Source organism: Camelina sativa, chromosome 15, assembly GCF_030686135.1.
Source record: "Camelina sativa cultivar CO46 ecotype springtype chromosome 15, ASM3068613v1".
NCBI classification, from domain to species: Eukaryota; Viridiplantae; Streptophyta; class Magnoliopsida; order Brassicales; family Brassicaceae; genus Camelina; species Camelina sativa.
In genome coordinates, this window is record NC_141894.1 from 17,392,074 (window position 1) to 17,408,636 (window position 16,563).

General features: G+C 40.4%; 2 protein-coding genes across 3 annotated transcripts; one reads left to right on the plus strand and one right to left on the minus strand.

The window, feature by feature from the left end:
• The first annotated feature begins 1,618 nt into the window (after positions 1 to 1,618).
• Positions 1,619 to 3,692, plus strand: LOC104747118 (uncharacterized). 2 transcript variants are annotated; one of them, XM_010468689.3, is made up of 4 exons: positions 1,619 to 1,799; positions 2,573 to 2,848; positions 3,036 to 3,224; positions 3,325 to 3,692. In XM_010468689.3, exons 2-4 carry the CDS (start codon positions 2,600 to 2,602, stop codon positions 3,406 to 3,408), a joined length of 522 nt encoding a protein of 173 aa, XP_010466991.1. In that variant the 5' UTR covers positions 1,619 to 1,799; positions 2,573 to 2,599; the 3' UTR covers positions 3,409 to 3,692. The 2 variants fall into 2 exon arrangements, with proteins under 2 accessions (XP_010466991.1, XP_019092078.1); XM_019236533.2 differs by having other exon boundaries at positions 1,659 to 1,799; positions 2,577 to 2,848.
• Positions 3,604 to 5,128, minus strand: LOC104747119 (toll/interleukin-1 receptor-like protein). The gene is made up of 2 exons (XM_010468690.3): positions 4,526 to 5,128; positions 3,604 to 4,436 (listed from the first exon to the last, which is right to left on the minus strand). The coding sequence occupies exons 1-2, from the start codon at positions 4,945 to 4,947 to the stop codon at positions 4,235 to 4,237; spliced, it is 624 nt and encodes a 207-aa protein (XP_010466992.2). The 5' UTR covers positions 4,948 to 5,128; the 3' UTR covers positions 3,604 to 4,234.
• Positions 5,129 to 16,563: the final 11,435 nt, after the last annotated feature.

The following is a 16,563-nucleotide window of genomic DNA, read 5'->3' on the forward strand; positions in this document are numbered from 1 at the left end:
CTTTCTAACTTGACTTGTCATTTGGTCGTGCTTACGCTTTCTAAAATTTGATTTTGTGTTGTCACAAGTATGTCTGGCTTTTTCTTCGGCACTCTCTATTTCCATGCTCATTTGTAATATTTCTATATATTATCAAAATGTTTGATACCCAGAAAGTATAAGAAATTATAATTCAACTAAAATTTTAAAAAACTTTATTTACAAAAAATGTTAACTAACCTAGATCATGAACATCTAATGGGAAAAAAAATAACATTTATACCATGTTTGTTAGAAAAAATAAATAGGTTAAAATAAGAACATATATAAAATTATAATTATACCATGTTTGTTAAAAAAATTTGGCTTATCCGTAGCTCTAGCATCACTGCATATTATCATGCCTCTCGTATCTTGGTTTTGGTTTTTCCAAAAAGTTAAAAAATAAAATCTGCACATTGAGAATCAAAAACGTTAGCCATGCAAAAAATATGGCACACGTACTTAATAACATTAGCCATGCAAAAACATGAAAACCGGAAAGGCTAAAAATTTTGAAGAGACTAAAAGTTAACAAAACTAAGATTAATGTATGAACTTAATAGTGTCGACTAACAGTAATAATAATCTAACCGAGAAACACTACAGGTCATTCGCAGCAAAAATATTAAATTACCTTGAATTAGAGATTGATGTTTGAAAGTTAAGAAAATACTTCAATAATACAATTCTTTAGTACTCAGAAAACAATTTTTTGAAACTTGTTTATGTAGTCAAGAAAAGTTTATATATAATAAACAAAGAGATGTAAGACATAGATGTGTGAAATGTAAAGGTGTAAAAATTAATAGATGTGAAACATGGAGGTACAACAAAGAGGTGTAACACATAAATATGTGAAATTAAAAGGTGTAAAAATTAATGGATGTGATTTTTGAAATCAGGAGGTACAACAAAGAGATGCAAAGACTAAGAGGTGTGATTTAAAAGGTGTAAAAATTAATGGATGTGATTTTTGAAACCAGGAGGTACAACAAAGAGATACAAAGACTAAGAGGTGTGATTTAAAAGGTGTAAAAATTAATGGATGTGATTTTTGAAACCAGGAGGTACAACAAAGAGATGCAAAGACTAAGAGGTGTGATTTAAAAGGTGTAAAAATTAATGGATGTGATTTTTGAAACCAGGAGGTACAACAAAGAGATGCAAAGACTAAGAAAGTGTGATTTAAAAGGTGTAAAAATTAATGGATGTGATTTTTGAAACCAGGAGGTACAACAAAGAGATGCAAAGACTAAGAGGTGTGATTTAAAAGGTGTAAAAATTAATGGATGTGATTTTTGAAATCAGGAGGTACAACAAAGAGATGCAAAGACTAAGATGTATGATTTAAAAGGTGTAAAAATTAATGGATGTTATTTTTGAAACCATAAGGTACAACAAAAAGATGCAAAAACTAAGAGGTGTGACTTTTGAAAGATGGGGGTGCGACGAAAAGACACGATTAATAATTTTAAACCGTTGGATTAAAACTGGAACTAATCTCATCCGTTGGATTAAAAATTGACACAAAAAAGTGGGTTTGCTATTATATATAGATAATTGTAAGTTTTATATTTATTTATGAATTTTTATTATTATTACTAACTTTTGTAAATATTAAGGACTATATTGCAAATTAATTAATTTTAAAAGATTTTTCGAGGATCCATTGTTGGAGTCCAAACCAGGAGACTTGTTGGAGATGATGCCCTAAACGAAGAAGAAGACTTTGGCGACAAAACAAGTCTCGTTTTGTCTACCCAATCACTCTTGATCTGGTACGTTTACATCTGCAAGCTCCTCATCTTATAACCTCTCTTCACTTAAGAGATTTAATCATTGAACTAATTCATTCTGAATAAGTTTCGTTGATCTGTTTGGTGAATGATCTTTCTGGGTTTTATAGCCAATTTTTTCCCTACGCACCTATTTTCATTTCCCACTAGTCCTTGCTGCAAAAAATGTCTAATCTTTCGTATCTCTCATGTTGAGGAAAAGCTGCACACAAAGTGTTCGTTACAATGCCGCAGCGAAATGTTATTTAACATTCGAGATTGGATTTATTATAATTTACAGTGTTATCTTGCTACCTAAGTTGGATTAGTTCTTGAAAATTTGTGGTTCTTTGTTTTGAACATGTCACTCAATTCATTTAGCATAGTTCATTAGCATCTAGCAGAGTGGTCGCAATTAAGTTTGCACATCGAGATTAGTTTTAGTATTGTTAGCTTCCGTGAAGATATCTGAAGTGTTTTTTTTTTTTGTTGAGGTCATTATGAGAGAGGATTTGTGTTGTCTACTATGTATAGGATGGGTGTGTTCTTCTAAGAGGGCTGCTGGTTAAATAAAAAAGAGAGACTTAATAGTTTCATCTAAGTCTATATCTGTTGCATCTTACTTTCTCTGATTAAACAAAAGATGCAAATAAATGCCTATTGAACGTTTATTTCTGCTTGATGTTTTGTGTTGGAGTTTGGCTAATGGTTCCATCGTTTCCTTGATTCCAATTTGGCTAAACTGTGTTTTTTTTTTTGTCTATTCTTTGACATAGAAAGAAGATTCCCTGCTCCTGGTTATTATGATGTCTCGGCAGAGTCAGTTATTTACATTGCTTAAGAGAAGATTTCATTCACCGTCTAATGATGCCCCAACAGAAACCTTAAGAAAGAAGTTAGCCGATTTGCAAAAAAGTAAGAAGCGAAGGAACCCAGTAAAGAATCAGTTTCTAGTTGAAGTTCCAGAATCAAGATCGTATCTGGACACAGCAACCATGCCTATGTTCCTCGCCGTTGTCGGTATCGCATTGTTTGCAAAGGTGTTAATGATGGTAAGCCTTTCTATGTCATCTCTCTCTATGAGTGTGTCTTCCTTGTTAATGTCTTAGCAGCTGTTAAGTAGATGTGGCTTCGTAATTGAGCTGTTACACTGCTTTATAATTTCTTTGTGCAATTGAGTGATTAGATAAAGATGAATCCTGAGGAAATTGCTGTTTCTCATTATTGGTTTGTTGTTAGATCGATGATTCAAAATCGCAAGAAATGATTGAACGCAAGATAAAGAATGCACCACCGGGGCAAGGCACAGTGCGGATGATCGAACGTGAGGAGTGGGATGAGTTTAGAGAAGTAAGGCCAAGAACACCTTTTGAGTCCAAGCTTGCTCGCCCAAATGCACAAATTAGAACTGGAGAACCTGTGCGCAAGGTAAAAAAAACCTATATTCAATCATCAAACCTTACTGTCATTTGCTAAATCATATCGTCGTTTGATGATCAGACTTCTTACTTGTTTCCTTTTTCATCAGGATGACTTGAAAAACTGGACAATAGACGTGCTAACCGATGCGCTTGCACGAACCGAAGAAAGTGTTCGTCGCGGTTCCAGTTAGGTTTTCATGAATTCTCCTTGTTTCAATGGGAGTTTCCTGGTTAATATATATAACTTAAGAAGAATTTGGTAGTCAAGAACATTATCGGCCATTCTCCTAAGCGAACATAGGCATTATTAGGACAGTAGGGAGAAGAACATACATAAGCAGTCTTGTAATAAAGAAATCTTGGAAAGCGAGATATGAATATTCTCGTTTGTTTCGGAACTGCATCGTGTATTCACACAAATTTTCATCAAAATCATTAAACATCTTTACAGTGTCAAGATGTTTCACACTCTAAATGGGTTTGATTGGTACTTCAGTATATTGTAGGTAAATTTTTAAAAGACTAAACGCAGAACAGAGCAAACCAAATCAAAAGGGGAAGGAAATAAAAGACTAAACCCTTAATTCTTCTTTCAATGCAAGAGTGGAAGCCAAACTGATCACACTTTTGGCAATGTCTTGTGCTAAGAAAAACTACTGTTAAAACAATCAAGACATTTTTGTTAGAGTCAGTTGTCCTTCAAATGGCTGGCCGGCTTCTCCAAGAACTTGGAGATTACCATACCGATAGCAAAGAAGAGTGCCGTCACTGATACGTTGATAGGACCCTCACGGCGTTTTTTCTCGACAAAACCCCAATTGATCGACGACACTAGTAGCTGACCAACGCCACAGAACAATAAGACCGTATCCGAGAAACTTGCGAAGATTCTGTTGTAGCCACGTGATGGATAGTAGAACCAAGGTTAAGGCCACTTGCAACGGAAACAAAGTTTATGGACTCGGATTTTGTAAGTGAGGTCAATGATGGAGAGGACAACAGAAACAATTGCCATTGCTAAAGAGAGTCTTGCGAAGTAAGGCTTGCCAACGAAAGAACACCGGTCCGCAACCACTGAAGCAATCTCACGAGCAAATTGATGATGACGAGGAAGGTCATTGCAATGGAACACCGGCTTCTATTTTTCACTATCGGCTTGTTAGGCTTCACAATCTTCATGACTTTGAGAAAAATCTTCTCCACAAACACGCTCTCATCCCTGAACATATTACATCAATATTACATGGATGTTGTTTTTTAACAATTTGAAACAAAAAATGAATGCTAAAGAAGAAGAAGAAGTGGAACCTTGCATACATCCGGCCAGGTAGCGCAGCAATTTTGGTTACAGCATCGACCCATCTAACCGCCTCTTCCTTGCCAATTTTAAATCTAGCGAAGACTTCATCGGCTACTAGATGGCAAGGCTCTGTGTCAAGGAACACCGGTATGATAACTTGTCCGGCGGTTCTTTCCCCCTTTATGATCGTCTCAAGCTTTTTCAAATTCCAATACCGTCGACGTTGTATTAAAGTAGCACTGAAGACAATCACTAAAACCTTGGATTCGTCTATTGCTAGAACGTCAACATGCTCACTTTGTCTGGGACTGTTGGAGATATCTTCAAAGACTTTTATTTGCCGACTGAGTAGAGCCGCTAATAATAATGAAGAAAAGCGACTTCCACTTGAATCTCGGCAAAAGATGTAAACGTCATCCCGGAAAACCATGACGACTTCTGTTCTGCATATGTTTCAATCATCCATACCCATATATAACCCCACTAACAACAACCGCGTTGGATTATTAATTTATTTGTTCATCTCTTTTCTTGGGAGTTTCTTGAAGATAGAGTGAGACAGTCAAGATATAAAGAAGATAAGCATTTCTTATTATTGCATTTCCTTATTTGACTGCTTATTACAATAGTGGGTCTTTATATATACATGAGACCTTAGGGTTTTAGGGTTACTCCTCAATGCCAAGTATTGCAAACCTATTGGCTAGCTCTATTTGAGTGTTACAGTTAACCTTCTCCTTTTCCTTCTTTGGCAGCTTATGTGAAGTTCCTTTTGTCTCAATCTTTGTCTCAATCTTTGACTTGTCTTCTTGTGCAGGAATATTCTGGAAGGGAGAAGCTTGTGTTGTATTGTTGGGTTCACTAATGGACTTGGGTCTGTAAATTACTTTGACAGCCTTATTGGGCCTTGCTCTGTGTTGGCCCGTTTGCTTAGACAAAAGTTTGTGGTGACCCTTTTGCTTCTGTCTCATTCTGTTCGATAGATCTAAGATGTACTTTCATCTTCTTCTCATTCTTTTCTGTTCTCACACTAGATCCGTGATGGTCATGAGGAATCCTGCTTATAGCCCCCCTCAAACTCAGAGTGGGTGGAAAGGACACGCCGAGTTTGGTCCGCAAATGTTCAAAAGCTCCGATCGGTAAGGATTTTGTGAAGATGTCGGCGAGTTGAAACTCACCAGGGATGTGCGTGACAGTCAGGGTTCCAAGAGCGACTCTCTCACGGACGTAATGATGGTGGGTTTCAAAGTGTTTGCTGCGTTTGTGGAAAGCCGGATTCGCAGTCAAATAGACGGCAGAGAGGTTGTCGCAGAAGAGCTCCGGTGCTTTGAAAAGAGGAATCCGAAGATCCTTGAGAATCTTGCAGAGCCAAGTCACCTCGGATGCAGCTTCTGAAAGAGCTCGATACTCCGCTTCAGTGGAACTCTTAGAGACCGAGTCTTGTTTCTGAGAAGCCCAAGAGATGATATTCTTGCCTAGATACGTACAGTAGCCACCAGTGGAACGTCGAGAGAGGTCACAGCCGGCGTGATCACTATCACTATAAGCTCGAACTGTGCAATCAGTGTTTTTATAAAACGAAATTCCCATTGATATTGTGCCCTTAACGTATCAGAGAATCCTCTTAAGCAGGTTGAAATCTGATTACATCAGAGCATGCATCCGCTGACAGACAAAATTCACAGCGAATTGGAGATCAGGCCTAGTAAGAGTCAAGTACTGAAGCTTACCAGCCAAGCTGCGAAAGTACTTCGGATTGGGGAAAGGAGTATCATTTTCGATACGTCGATGAATGTCTTGGGGCAAGGGAGTTGGCATCGGGTTGCACTTTTCCATCTGAGCTACCACCAGTAAGTCTTCTGCATACTTCTGTTGAGAAAGAAAGATTCCCCCTGAGTGATATTGAAATTGGATGCCAAGAAAATAATGTAGTTTTCCCAGATCTTTCATTCTGAATTGCTTGTTTAACTCTTCTAGCAATTTTGACAGAGCCGCGGAACTGTTGCCTGTTATAGCCATGTCATCAATGTACAAAAGGAGAATGATCATAGCATCATCTTTGATGTAGACAAACAGAGACGGATCCGACTGACTGCAGTAGAAGCCAAATTCAAGTAAGAACTTACTGAATTTGTCGTACCAGGCCCTCGGTGATTGCTTGAGGCCGTAGAGTAACTTATGCAACTTACAGACATGATCTGGCTTTGTTGGATCCACAAACCCGGTAGGTTGCTTCATATATACTGTCTCTGTTAAATCACCGTGTAAAAAAGCATTTTTAACATCCATTTGTTTTATTTCCCAGTTCATGATGGTAGCCAAGTGAAGAACAGAGCGAACTGTGGGTGTTCTGACCACTGGACTATAGGTCTCGAGGTAATCAATTCCCTCCTCTTGGTCAAAACCTTGTGCAACTAATCTCGCTTTAAGCTTGTCCAGGGATCCATCAGCATTCAACTTTGTGCGAAATACCCATTTGCATCCCAGAATATGCATATCTGGTGTAGGCGGAGTGAGAGACCAGGTATTTGCTTCTTTACAATTACTCATTTCCTCACCCATTGCATTATTCCATCCTTCATGTTCCGAGGCTTCTTTTACAGTTTTAGGCTCCGGATATGACACTTTGTGAGTCATGAGTGCATATCTCGGATTTGGTTTACGAATGCCAGTTTTTGACCGTGTGATCATCTTATGTGTAGGTTGGCTTGGAAGAGGCTCTTCTGTAGGACCAGCATCTCCTGTAGGACCAGTATTTTGAGGAGCATTGTCTTCTTGTAGCTCAGTTGTTTGGATGTCCGGAACAGTTTCTACTGCCTGCTCAACTGCTTGGAGATCCGGTAGCTTATTATTGTCTTCTCGAAAAGACTGAAGATCAGAATGTAAGTTTAGAAATGAGAGAGTGTAATGATCAAGAGAGATTGAGAGTGTTCGCACAAGAGAGTATGAGAGTGTAAGAGGGAGAGTATAGAAGAAGAATAAAGCTTCTTACTTCAATTAGAACATAGTTACAACCTAAATATAGACAATACAGCTAGGGAATATTCTTTACAATATGCTACACGATTATCTTAGTGATAGAGACATCTAAGACTCCTTAACTAAACATGTGATACTAAATTGACTTTGGCTTCCCACTTGCTTTGAATCTCCAACGGTTGGGAAAGAAGGTTCTAGAGACTTGGTAAGTCTTTCACATGAGGCTTGTGAGACATTACATGGGCTTCTCACCACTAGGCCTCACGATCGTACGGACGGCCCGTCGGAGGTTGTACGGATGGCCGTTGTACGGACACGGTGATCAAGTTCCCAAATCACACTCCCCCTCAAGCTTAGTCATTGGACCCCATGACACAAGCTTGAACCATTGATCACCTACCTCATTAAAACTTTAGTATAGAAAACCACTTGGAAAAAACTATACTTAAGGAAAAAGAGTATAGGATCTCAAGGTTTGGTGAGGTCCATGAGTCCAAGCTTAGGGTGAATGTATTCACACAGTTGTGGACTAGCCGCCTTTGTGAAAATGTCGGCTAGTTGCTCTTTGGTGTCGGTATGGCATGGAAGCGTGACACCAAGTTGAATCTGCTCTCGCACCTTGTGGCAGTCAACCTCGATATGTTTCGTTCTCTCGTGGAATACGGAATTGGTGGCGATGTGGATGGCTGCTTCATTATCACAATGCATAGTGATAGGTGTTGATGATTCGACTCCAAGGTCCTTCAATAGAGCTTTAAGCCACATAAGCTCGGTTGTTAACTTCCTCATGGCCCTATACTCGGACTCCGCACTAGATAGCGAGACAACCTTATGTTTCTTGCTTTTCCAAGTGACTAGGTTCCCTCCTAAAAACGTGCATTATCCTGTGGTTGAGCAACGATCCCCATGGTCTCCGGCATAATCTGCATCGCAATATCCTATTAACTCGGTGCTCTTATTTCTGCCCATCCATATGCCTTGTCCCAGAGCACCCTTGATGTATTTGAGGATTCGGTTCACCATGTTCCAGTGATGTCTAGTTGGGTTTTGCATGTGTTGGCTCACCTGGTTCACAGCAAAACAAAGATCAGGCCTAGTTATGATTAGATATATAAGCTTACCCACTAGGCGTCTATATCGCGTGACATCCTCGAATGGAGGCTCCCCCTTTCCGGCTGTCTTGTAGTTTTCTTCAAGTGGTGTAGTCACAGCCTTTGATCCAAGCTTTCCTGCTTCACTTAAGAGATCAAGTGCATATTTTCTTTGTGATAAAAACAATCCTTCATCAGACCTATACACTTCTATACCAAGAAAATACTTAAGCTCTCCAAGGTCTTTAATATCAAAAACTGACTTAATAAATTCCTTGGTCTCTTGAATGCCTACCTTGTCACTTTCAGATATGATGATGTCATCAACATATACTAGAATGACTATTATACCTTTGTTACTTGGTAGAGTGAAGAGTGTATGATCCGATGCTGATTTGCGAAAGCCTCTCCCAAGCAAGGTTGTGCTTAACTTGTGGTACCAAGCTCTAGGTGATTGCTTAAGGCCATATATCGCCTTGTTGAGTTTCAGTACCTTGCCCGGGCCTATGGTGTCCTCTAAGCTAGGCGGTGGCCGCATGTAGACCTCATCCTCAAGTTCGCCTTGTAAGAACGCATTCTTCACATCCATTTGCCATAGATCCCAGTCCAAGTTTACGGCCAAGGAGAGAATAACTCGAACTGTGTGTAATTTGGCCACCGGAGCAAACGTATCCTTGTAATCCTCCCCATACGTTTGCATAAACCCACGAGCCACAAGTCTGGCCTTGTAACGTTCAATCTCCCCATTACTCTTATACTTGATAGTGAAGATATACCGAGAGGTCACAGCTTTCTTGCCCTTGGGTAAGTCGGACTCGTCCCATGTGTGATTTTGCACCATGGCCGTATTTTCGGCATCGACGGCGTCGCACCAAACCTTGTGGTCCTTGGCTTCATCATAGGTCTGGGGAGCCCAATGTTTGTCAATTTGGCCAAGGAAGACTTGATGTTCCATCGGAAAGTGCGCCAGAGTACATACGTCTTGAATCGGGTGTGCAACGGCTATGTTGTTGTAGTACACTCGTGTGTTCTTCCAGTTGGATGGGGGAAACTTGAGACGTTGGCTACGTCGAAGAGGGACTATAGTTCCAGCCTCCGAGCTGGCTCTCCCTGGTGTAATGATTTCCTCAAGTTGCTCGGCCGGTTCCTCGGGTGACTCGGCATTGTTATCCTCGGGCAGCTCGGTTGAATCCGCGGGCAGCTCAGTCTCGTCATTGGGATGTATCTCAGGATACTCTGGTGTATCAAGGTCAGGCTCATTCAATGGCTCAGGACGTTCAGGTGATGGTGGTCTGGCCGGCTCGTTGATGATCCGATCATTCTCAATACCGAGTCTCTCAAGAATCACTCGGAGGTTGCGTGTCCGATCAGATGAAGAGGTCGAGAGGTTGCGAAGCTCATCCCAGTTCTTTTCGTCATAAAATCCTTGTGACTCCACAAACTTGACATCACGAGACACTAGAACTCTCCTTGTCTCCGAGTCATAGCACTTATACCCTTTTTGAGTTGCCGAATAGCCGATAAACATAGCCTTAGTACTCTTAGCATCAAGCTTGTCCCTTAGTTCACCTGGTCGCAACACATAGCACACACAACCAAACACTCGTAAGTGATCAAATGTAGGTGTTTCATTGTTCAATACCTCAAATGGAGACAAGTCGTTGAGGATCTTTGTTGGTGTGCGGTTGATAAGATAACACGCTGTGAGTACAGCATCTCCCCAAAAGCGTTTTGGAACTCTTGTGTGGAACATCATAGACCTTGCTACCTCAATGAGATGCCTATTCTTCCTCTCAGCCACTCCATTTTGTTGTGGTGTGTATGGGCAACTAGTTTGGTGAAGAATTCCATGTTTGGCTAGATATTGCTTAAAGGCATGGCTTGTGTAATCTCCACCATTATCTGATCTCAAAATTTTAATCTTGGCATGATAATGGTTAGTGACATAATTTTGAAAATTAGTAAAAGCCTCAAGAACTCTATCCTTAGAAGGAAGCAAAGTTATCCAAGTATATTTTGATTTTTCATCAATAAAAGTCACAAAATACTTTTGATTTTCTCTAGATAAGCAATGAGATGTCCAAACATCAGAATGAATTAAATCAAAACATTTTTCATAAATAGTAACAGATTTAGGAAAAACAGCCTTGCAATGTTTACCAAGAATACAAGTCTCACACTCATCATTTTTAAAAGAAATATTAGAAAACATTAAAGCTAAGGCTCTAGTGTGAGGGTGTCCTAGCCTAGCATGTAAAATAGAGTCATTAGGTTTAACAACAACCGAATTAAGACAAGAAGCAGAAGAAGATAAATTCAAGTCCCCAAGCACATAGAGATCATCCTTGGAACTTCCTTGACCAAGAACCTTACTTGTCTCAATATCCTGAAAATGCACCTTGTTAGGACCAAATATTGCACAACAATTTAAATCAGTAGTGGCTCTCTTAACTGATAACAAGTTAGAAGTAAAATTTGGCATATAGAAGGCTTTAGTTTCCTTATCAAATAATCTCAAATTTCCAATGCCTTTAACCGGCACTTTCTCACCATTTGCTATCACAACATTACCATTAGCCGGTTTAATATCACTCATTAGTCTAGAATCACTAATCATGTGATGAGATGCACCGGAATCAACTATAAGATGTTTATCTGGTTTTAAAGCAAGAAGTGAGTTACCGGAGTTCTCTTTGAGCGCTTTGATTAGAGCGTCAAGGTCAGACTTCCTGACTAGGTCACTGTTTGCGGCCATGGCAGTTTCGTTCACGTCCGAGGCTCGCTGATTTGATTCTACACTTGGCGTCTCCACAGTCGCTTGATGAGCTCTTGGTGCTCCACGGTTGTTCATTGGCCGGTTTGCTCGGAGGTGTGGGTGGAGAATCCAACACTGATTCTTGAAATGGCCCGGCTTCTTGCAGTGGTGGCACACTAAAGGATTCTTGTCGTCGCCTCGATAGTAGCCCTTGTTTGCGGTCGCTACATCAGCTTGGTTGGCGGTTACAAGCTCCCCCTTGTTACCAAACAGCCCCATGGAGCCATGCTCCTTTTGAATATGACTACACACATCCTCTAGGCTAGGAAGCTTGTCCGACCTCAAGATATGCTTGATAAGGTCATTGTAGGATTGATTCAGTGTAAGGAGGAGGCCGAACACCTTGTCTTGCTCACGCCTCTCATTCAAGATAGCCGGATCAAGTGTCGCTGGCCTAAGCATTTCAAGCTCAGCCCAAAGAGACCGGAACTTCCCAAAGTGCTTGGTGAACTCCATGTCTTCTTGGCTTAGGTTGTTGATAGCTCTCTTGACCTCAAAGACTCGGTTTAAGTTGGTAGTGTTACCAAAGACAATTTGCAAGGTATCCCATAGATCCTTGGCCGTTTCACAATACGAGTAGGCCTCGAGTATTGGAGCATCAAGAGAGTTTTGTATGATGGCGAGAACACTTTGGTCTTCTTGAAACCACTTTTCTTCACCACTTGCGGCCACAACTTTGCCGTCTTCAATAGGCTCGCCTTTTGGAGCTTCACTCGATGTCACATGGGTCCAAAGCCCTCGGCCACATAGAGCCGTCTTTGTGGTTCTTGCCCACAATAAATAGTTCTCTCCTTTGAGAGTAACTGGAACAATCAAGGTTTTGGTGCTTTCCATGGAGTTTTGTCCAATGGTCAATAAGTTTACCCAACAGTTAAAGAGAAAGAATCAAGAAATTGAACGTTTGTGAAGGGAAGTAAAAGAGTGCGGAAGTGAGTGATGAACGAAGTGTTTAGAGAGAGGAGCAACAAGGCTCTGATACCATGTAAGTTTAGAAATGAGAGAGTGTAATGATCAAGAGAGATTGAGAGTGTTCGCACAAGAGAGTATGAGAGTGTAAGAGGGAGAGTATAGAAGAAGAATAAAGCTTCTTACTTCAATTAGAACATAGTTACAACCTAAATATAGACAATACAGCTAGGGAATATTCTCTACAATATGCTACACGATTATCTTAGTGATAGAGACATCTAAGACTCCTTAACTAAACATGTGATACTAAGTTGACTTTGGCTTCCCACTTGCTTTGAATCTCCAACGGTTGGGAAAGAAGGTTCTAGAGACTTGGTAAGTCTTTCACATGAGGCTTGTGAGACATTACATGGGCTTCTCACCACTAGGCCTCACGATCGTACGGACGGCCCGGCGGAGGTTGTACGGATGGCCGTTGTACGGACACGGTGATCAAGTTCCCAAATCACACAGAAGACATTTGCTCATTTTCCTCTGTTGTGAACGGTAAAGGCGAGACAGGCAATAAGTTACTGGACCTGCTTGTTTCTGGTGGTGACTCTTCTTGTGTTGTCTCTGGTATGGGAAGTGATGTGTTAACTCTTATGTCTGTTGATTGTGATTGGTGAGAAGGAGTAGATGGAGCTGTCGAAACCCTTGGTGATGAAGGTAGAGAGCTGTTGCCTATAGAAGCAGGATCTAAGCCTGTCGTACACCCAGAACTCTCTTCCTCGATCAAAGGTGCGACAACTACACTACTCCTCTGTGGTAAAGGTGGGAAATCTTCATCTGTAAACACCGGTTGATCTAAGTTAGCATCCTCTGTGTCTTTCATTTCAAGTGCTTGCGCAGGAGTTACTTCCACACTTTGGAGCCAAGCTTTCATCAGTGGTGTTGGATTAGAAGGCTGTTGATGCCGATGTGAATGAGTGAATGGGTAGTTCTCTTCATCAAACAGCACATGCCTACTAATGTAGACTCTTCCTGTGGTAGGTACTAAACATCTGTATCCCTTATACTTCTCATTATATCCTAAGAAGACACATTTAAGTGACCTTGGATCAAATTTTGTGGCAGCATAATCTCTGAGAGTAGGATAGCAGGCGCAACCAAACACCCTAAGAGCTGAGTAGTCTGGAGTCCTTCCCATTAGAGCTTCATACGGACTACATCCTTTGGTAAGAGTCGAGGTAGGTAGAAGGTTTATCAGAAAATTTGCTGTATAGAAAGCTTCAACCCAATATTTTTGAGGTACTCGAATTTGAAACATCATTGATAATCCCAATTCTACAATGTGTCTATGTTTTCTTTCAGCCATGCCATTCTGTTGAGGGGTGTGAGGGCATGAAACCAGTTGCTGAATACCGCATTTCTGTAAGTGATCGAGAAACTTTGTACTCATGAATTCACCTCCACCATCACACTGAAAAATTCCTATTTTACTCTGAAACTGATTTTCAACTCTTGCTTGAAATATAGTGAAGATGGAGAGGAAATCTGATTTCAACTTTAATGGATATAGCCAACAGAAGCGTGAATAATTATCAATGAAGATTACATAGTAGCGAAAGCCTTGAAATGAACTTATTGGAGCAGGTCCCCAAAGATCACAGTGAATCCTTTCTAAGGGCCTAGAAGCAACATAGCTAGAGGAAGAAAAAGGTAATCTGCTACTCTTGCCAAGTTGACATGCTTCACACATCTTCTTGACTCCTTTATTAACCAGAATAGCTTTTATTGCAGACAATTGCTGAAGGACTTGATCATTTGGATGTCCCAGTCTTCTGTGCCAGACGTCTTCACTTACGGAGTGTTGTCGTGTGGAGTAGAAAACTTTCTTAGGTGAGTCCTTCAGTATATATAGACCTTTACTGTAATTTCCCAGAATCAGCAGCCTCTTTGTTTCCTTATCATTAACACGAACCGCATCATCATCAAATTGAAAAGAACACGGATAATCATTTGTAGCCTTACAAACTGACAATAATGATTTTGCAATATCAGGACAAACTAGCACATCATTGAGAGGGAGCTTACCATAGGTTGTCGAAGACTAGTTGATCCAGTGTGAGTGATGGGCAAGAAGTTACCATCCCCAATCATAACTGTGTCAGTTCCGGCATATGATTGAGCTTTCTGCAGATTATGTGGGGAATTAGTGACGTGTACGGTGGCTCCAGAGTCTGTAACCCACACGTTCCCACCAGAATCCGTGACATCCGTGATTCTTAAGGCTGCTAAAGCTTGAGGTATGTCTTCATACTGATAACTACTGTCAAATCTATACCAGCATTTGATAGCAGGATGACCTGGTTTGTTGCAGATTTGGCATACCACCTTTGCTTCAGTACCACTACTGTGAGGGGAAATTTGTTGTGGGAAGCCTCTGCCTTTGGTGGTGTAGAAACTTCCTCTTCCACGAGATCCACCGTTCCTGCCTCTTCCTCGACCAGGCTGGTTAGTGAAGAACGCCACATGGGGTGACATCTCTTGTGATACACTGTAAGTGGCCAACCTGTCTGCATAGCTGATGAGGCATGAAGTGACCTCATCGAAGGTAGGAGGTGGAACCAGATCTATCATCCCTTCAATAGAAACCTTGATAGGTTCGTATTCTCTACCTAACCCTCTAAGAGCTGCAAATATTTTCATCTTTTCTGGAACTGGGCTCCCTATAGATGCTAGTTGCTCACACACGTTTTTGATATCTCTTAGGTACTCAGACATTGGCCTCTCTAGTTTTTCTGAGGATTGTAGCTTGCCTTGCAGTTCAAAGAGCCGTGTAGAGGATACCTTGTTAAAGTGCCTAGCGAGAGCATTCCATAGTTCCTGAGCCGTTGTGGTGCCTGTGACTTCAGCGAGAATGTCTTCAGAAAGAGATCAAAGAAGCCACACTCTAACAATCTGGTCTGCTCTAAACCATTCGCTGTAATCTGGATTTTGAACTGTGGTGACTTGACCTCCGATGTGTGGGACTTGAATGACCGCACCGGGAGAAGGAAACGACCCGTTCACGAATCCAAGAAGATTCTGACCAGATAAGAACGACTCAAACTGAGACTTCCATGATATGTAGTTCTTTTGGTTAAGCTTTAAAGTGACACAGTTTGAAATGTTTAATGTAGGAAAAAGGAAAGGAGAAGAGTAGAGTTCCATGGACTGATTAGCCATGGCTCTGATACCATGAAGATAGAGTGAGGCAGTCAAGATATGAAGAAGATAAGCATTTCTTATTATTGCATTTTCTTACTTGACTGCTTATTACAATAGTGTCTTTATATATACATGAGACCTTAGGGTTTTAGGATTACTCCTCAATGCCAAGTATTGCAAACCTATTGGCTAGCTCTATTTGAGTGTTACAGCTAACCTTCTCCTTTTCCTTCTTTGGCAGCTTATGTGAAGTTCCTTTTGTCTCAATCTTTGTTTCAATCTTTGACTTGTCTTCTTGTGCAGGAATATTCTGGAAGGGAGAAGCTTGTGTTGTATTGTTGGGCTCACTAATGGATTTGGGTCTGTAAATTACTTTGACAGCCTTATTGGGCCTTGCTCTGTGTTGGCCCGTTTGCTTAGACAAAAGCTATGCTTTTGTCGTTTGTGGTGACCCTTCTGCTTCTGTCTCATTCTGTTCGATAGATCTAAGATGTACTTTCATCTTCTTCTCATTCTTTTCTGTTCTCACACTAGATCCGTGATGGTCATGAGGAATTCTGCTTATAGTTCTGAATGAAAAATACAGTATAAAGTATAAACTTTCCGTTAGTCAACTAAACTATTATTAAAATTACCATGATTTTTTTAAAAAGTTATTAATTGTACGACCACGTAAAGTTATCAATTGTACGAGCGCGTAATGACCAAAAGTCTTGAGCTTGTTTTCCATTTATTAATTAGTTCACGCATTCTACTCAGTTTGAGTCTTCATAATGATATATTCTACTAAACTGTAAAATATCGTTAGTTCGTTCGATCGGTCTTGTTAACATAGATTTGTTTCATATCGATTAGACTGTGAAATATGGTTAGTTCGATCGGTCTTGTTATTACAAATTTGTTTCATATCAATTAGACTGTAAAATATGGTTAGTTCGATCGGTATTGTTAACATAATTTGTTTTGAAACAAAAATTTATGAGTTAGTGAGTATACGTCATAACATGTCATAGATTGAGTTACGGAGTATTGTAAACAATCAAACATAAAAACAAAACAA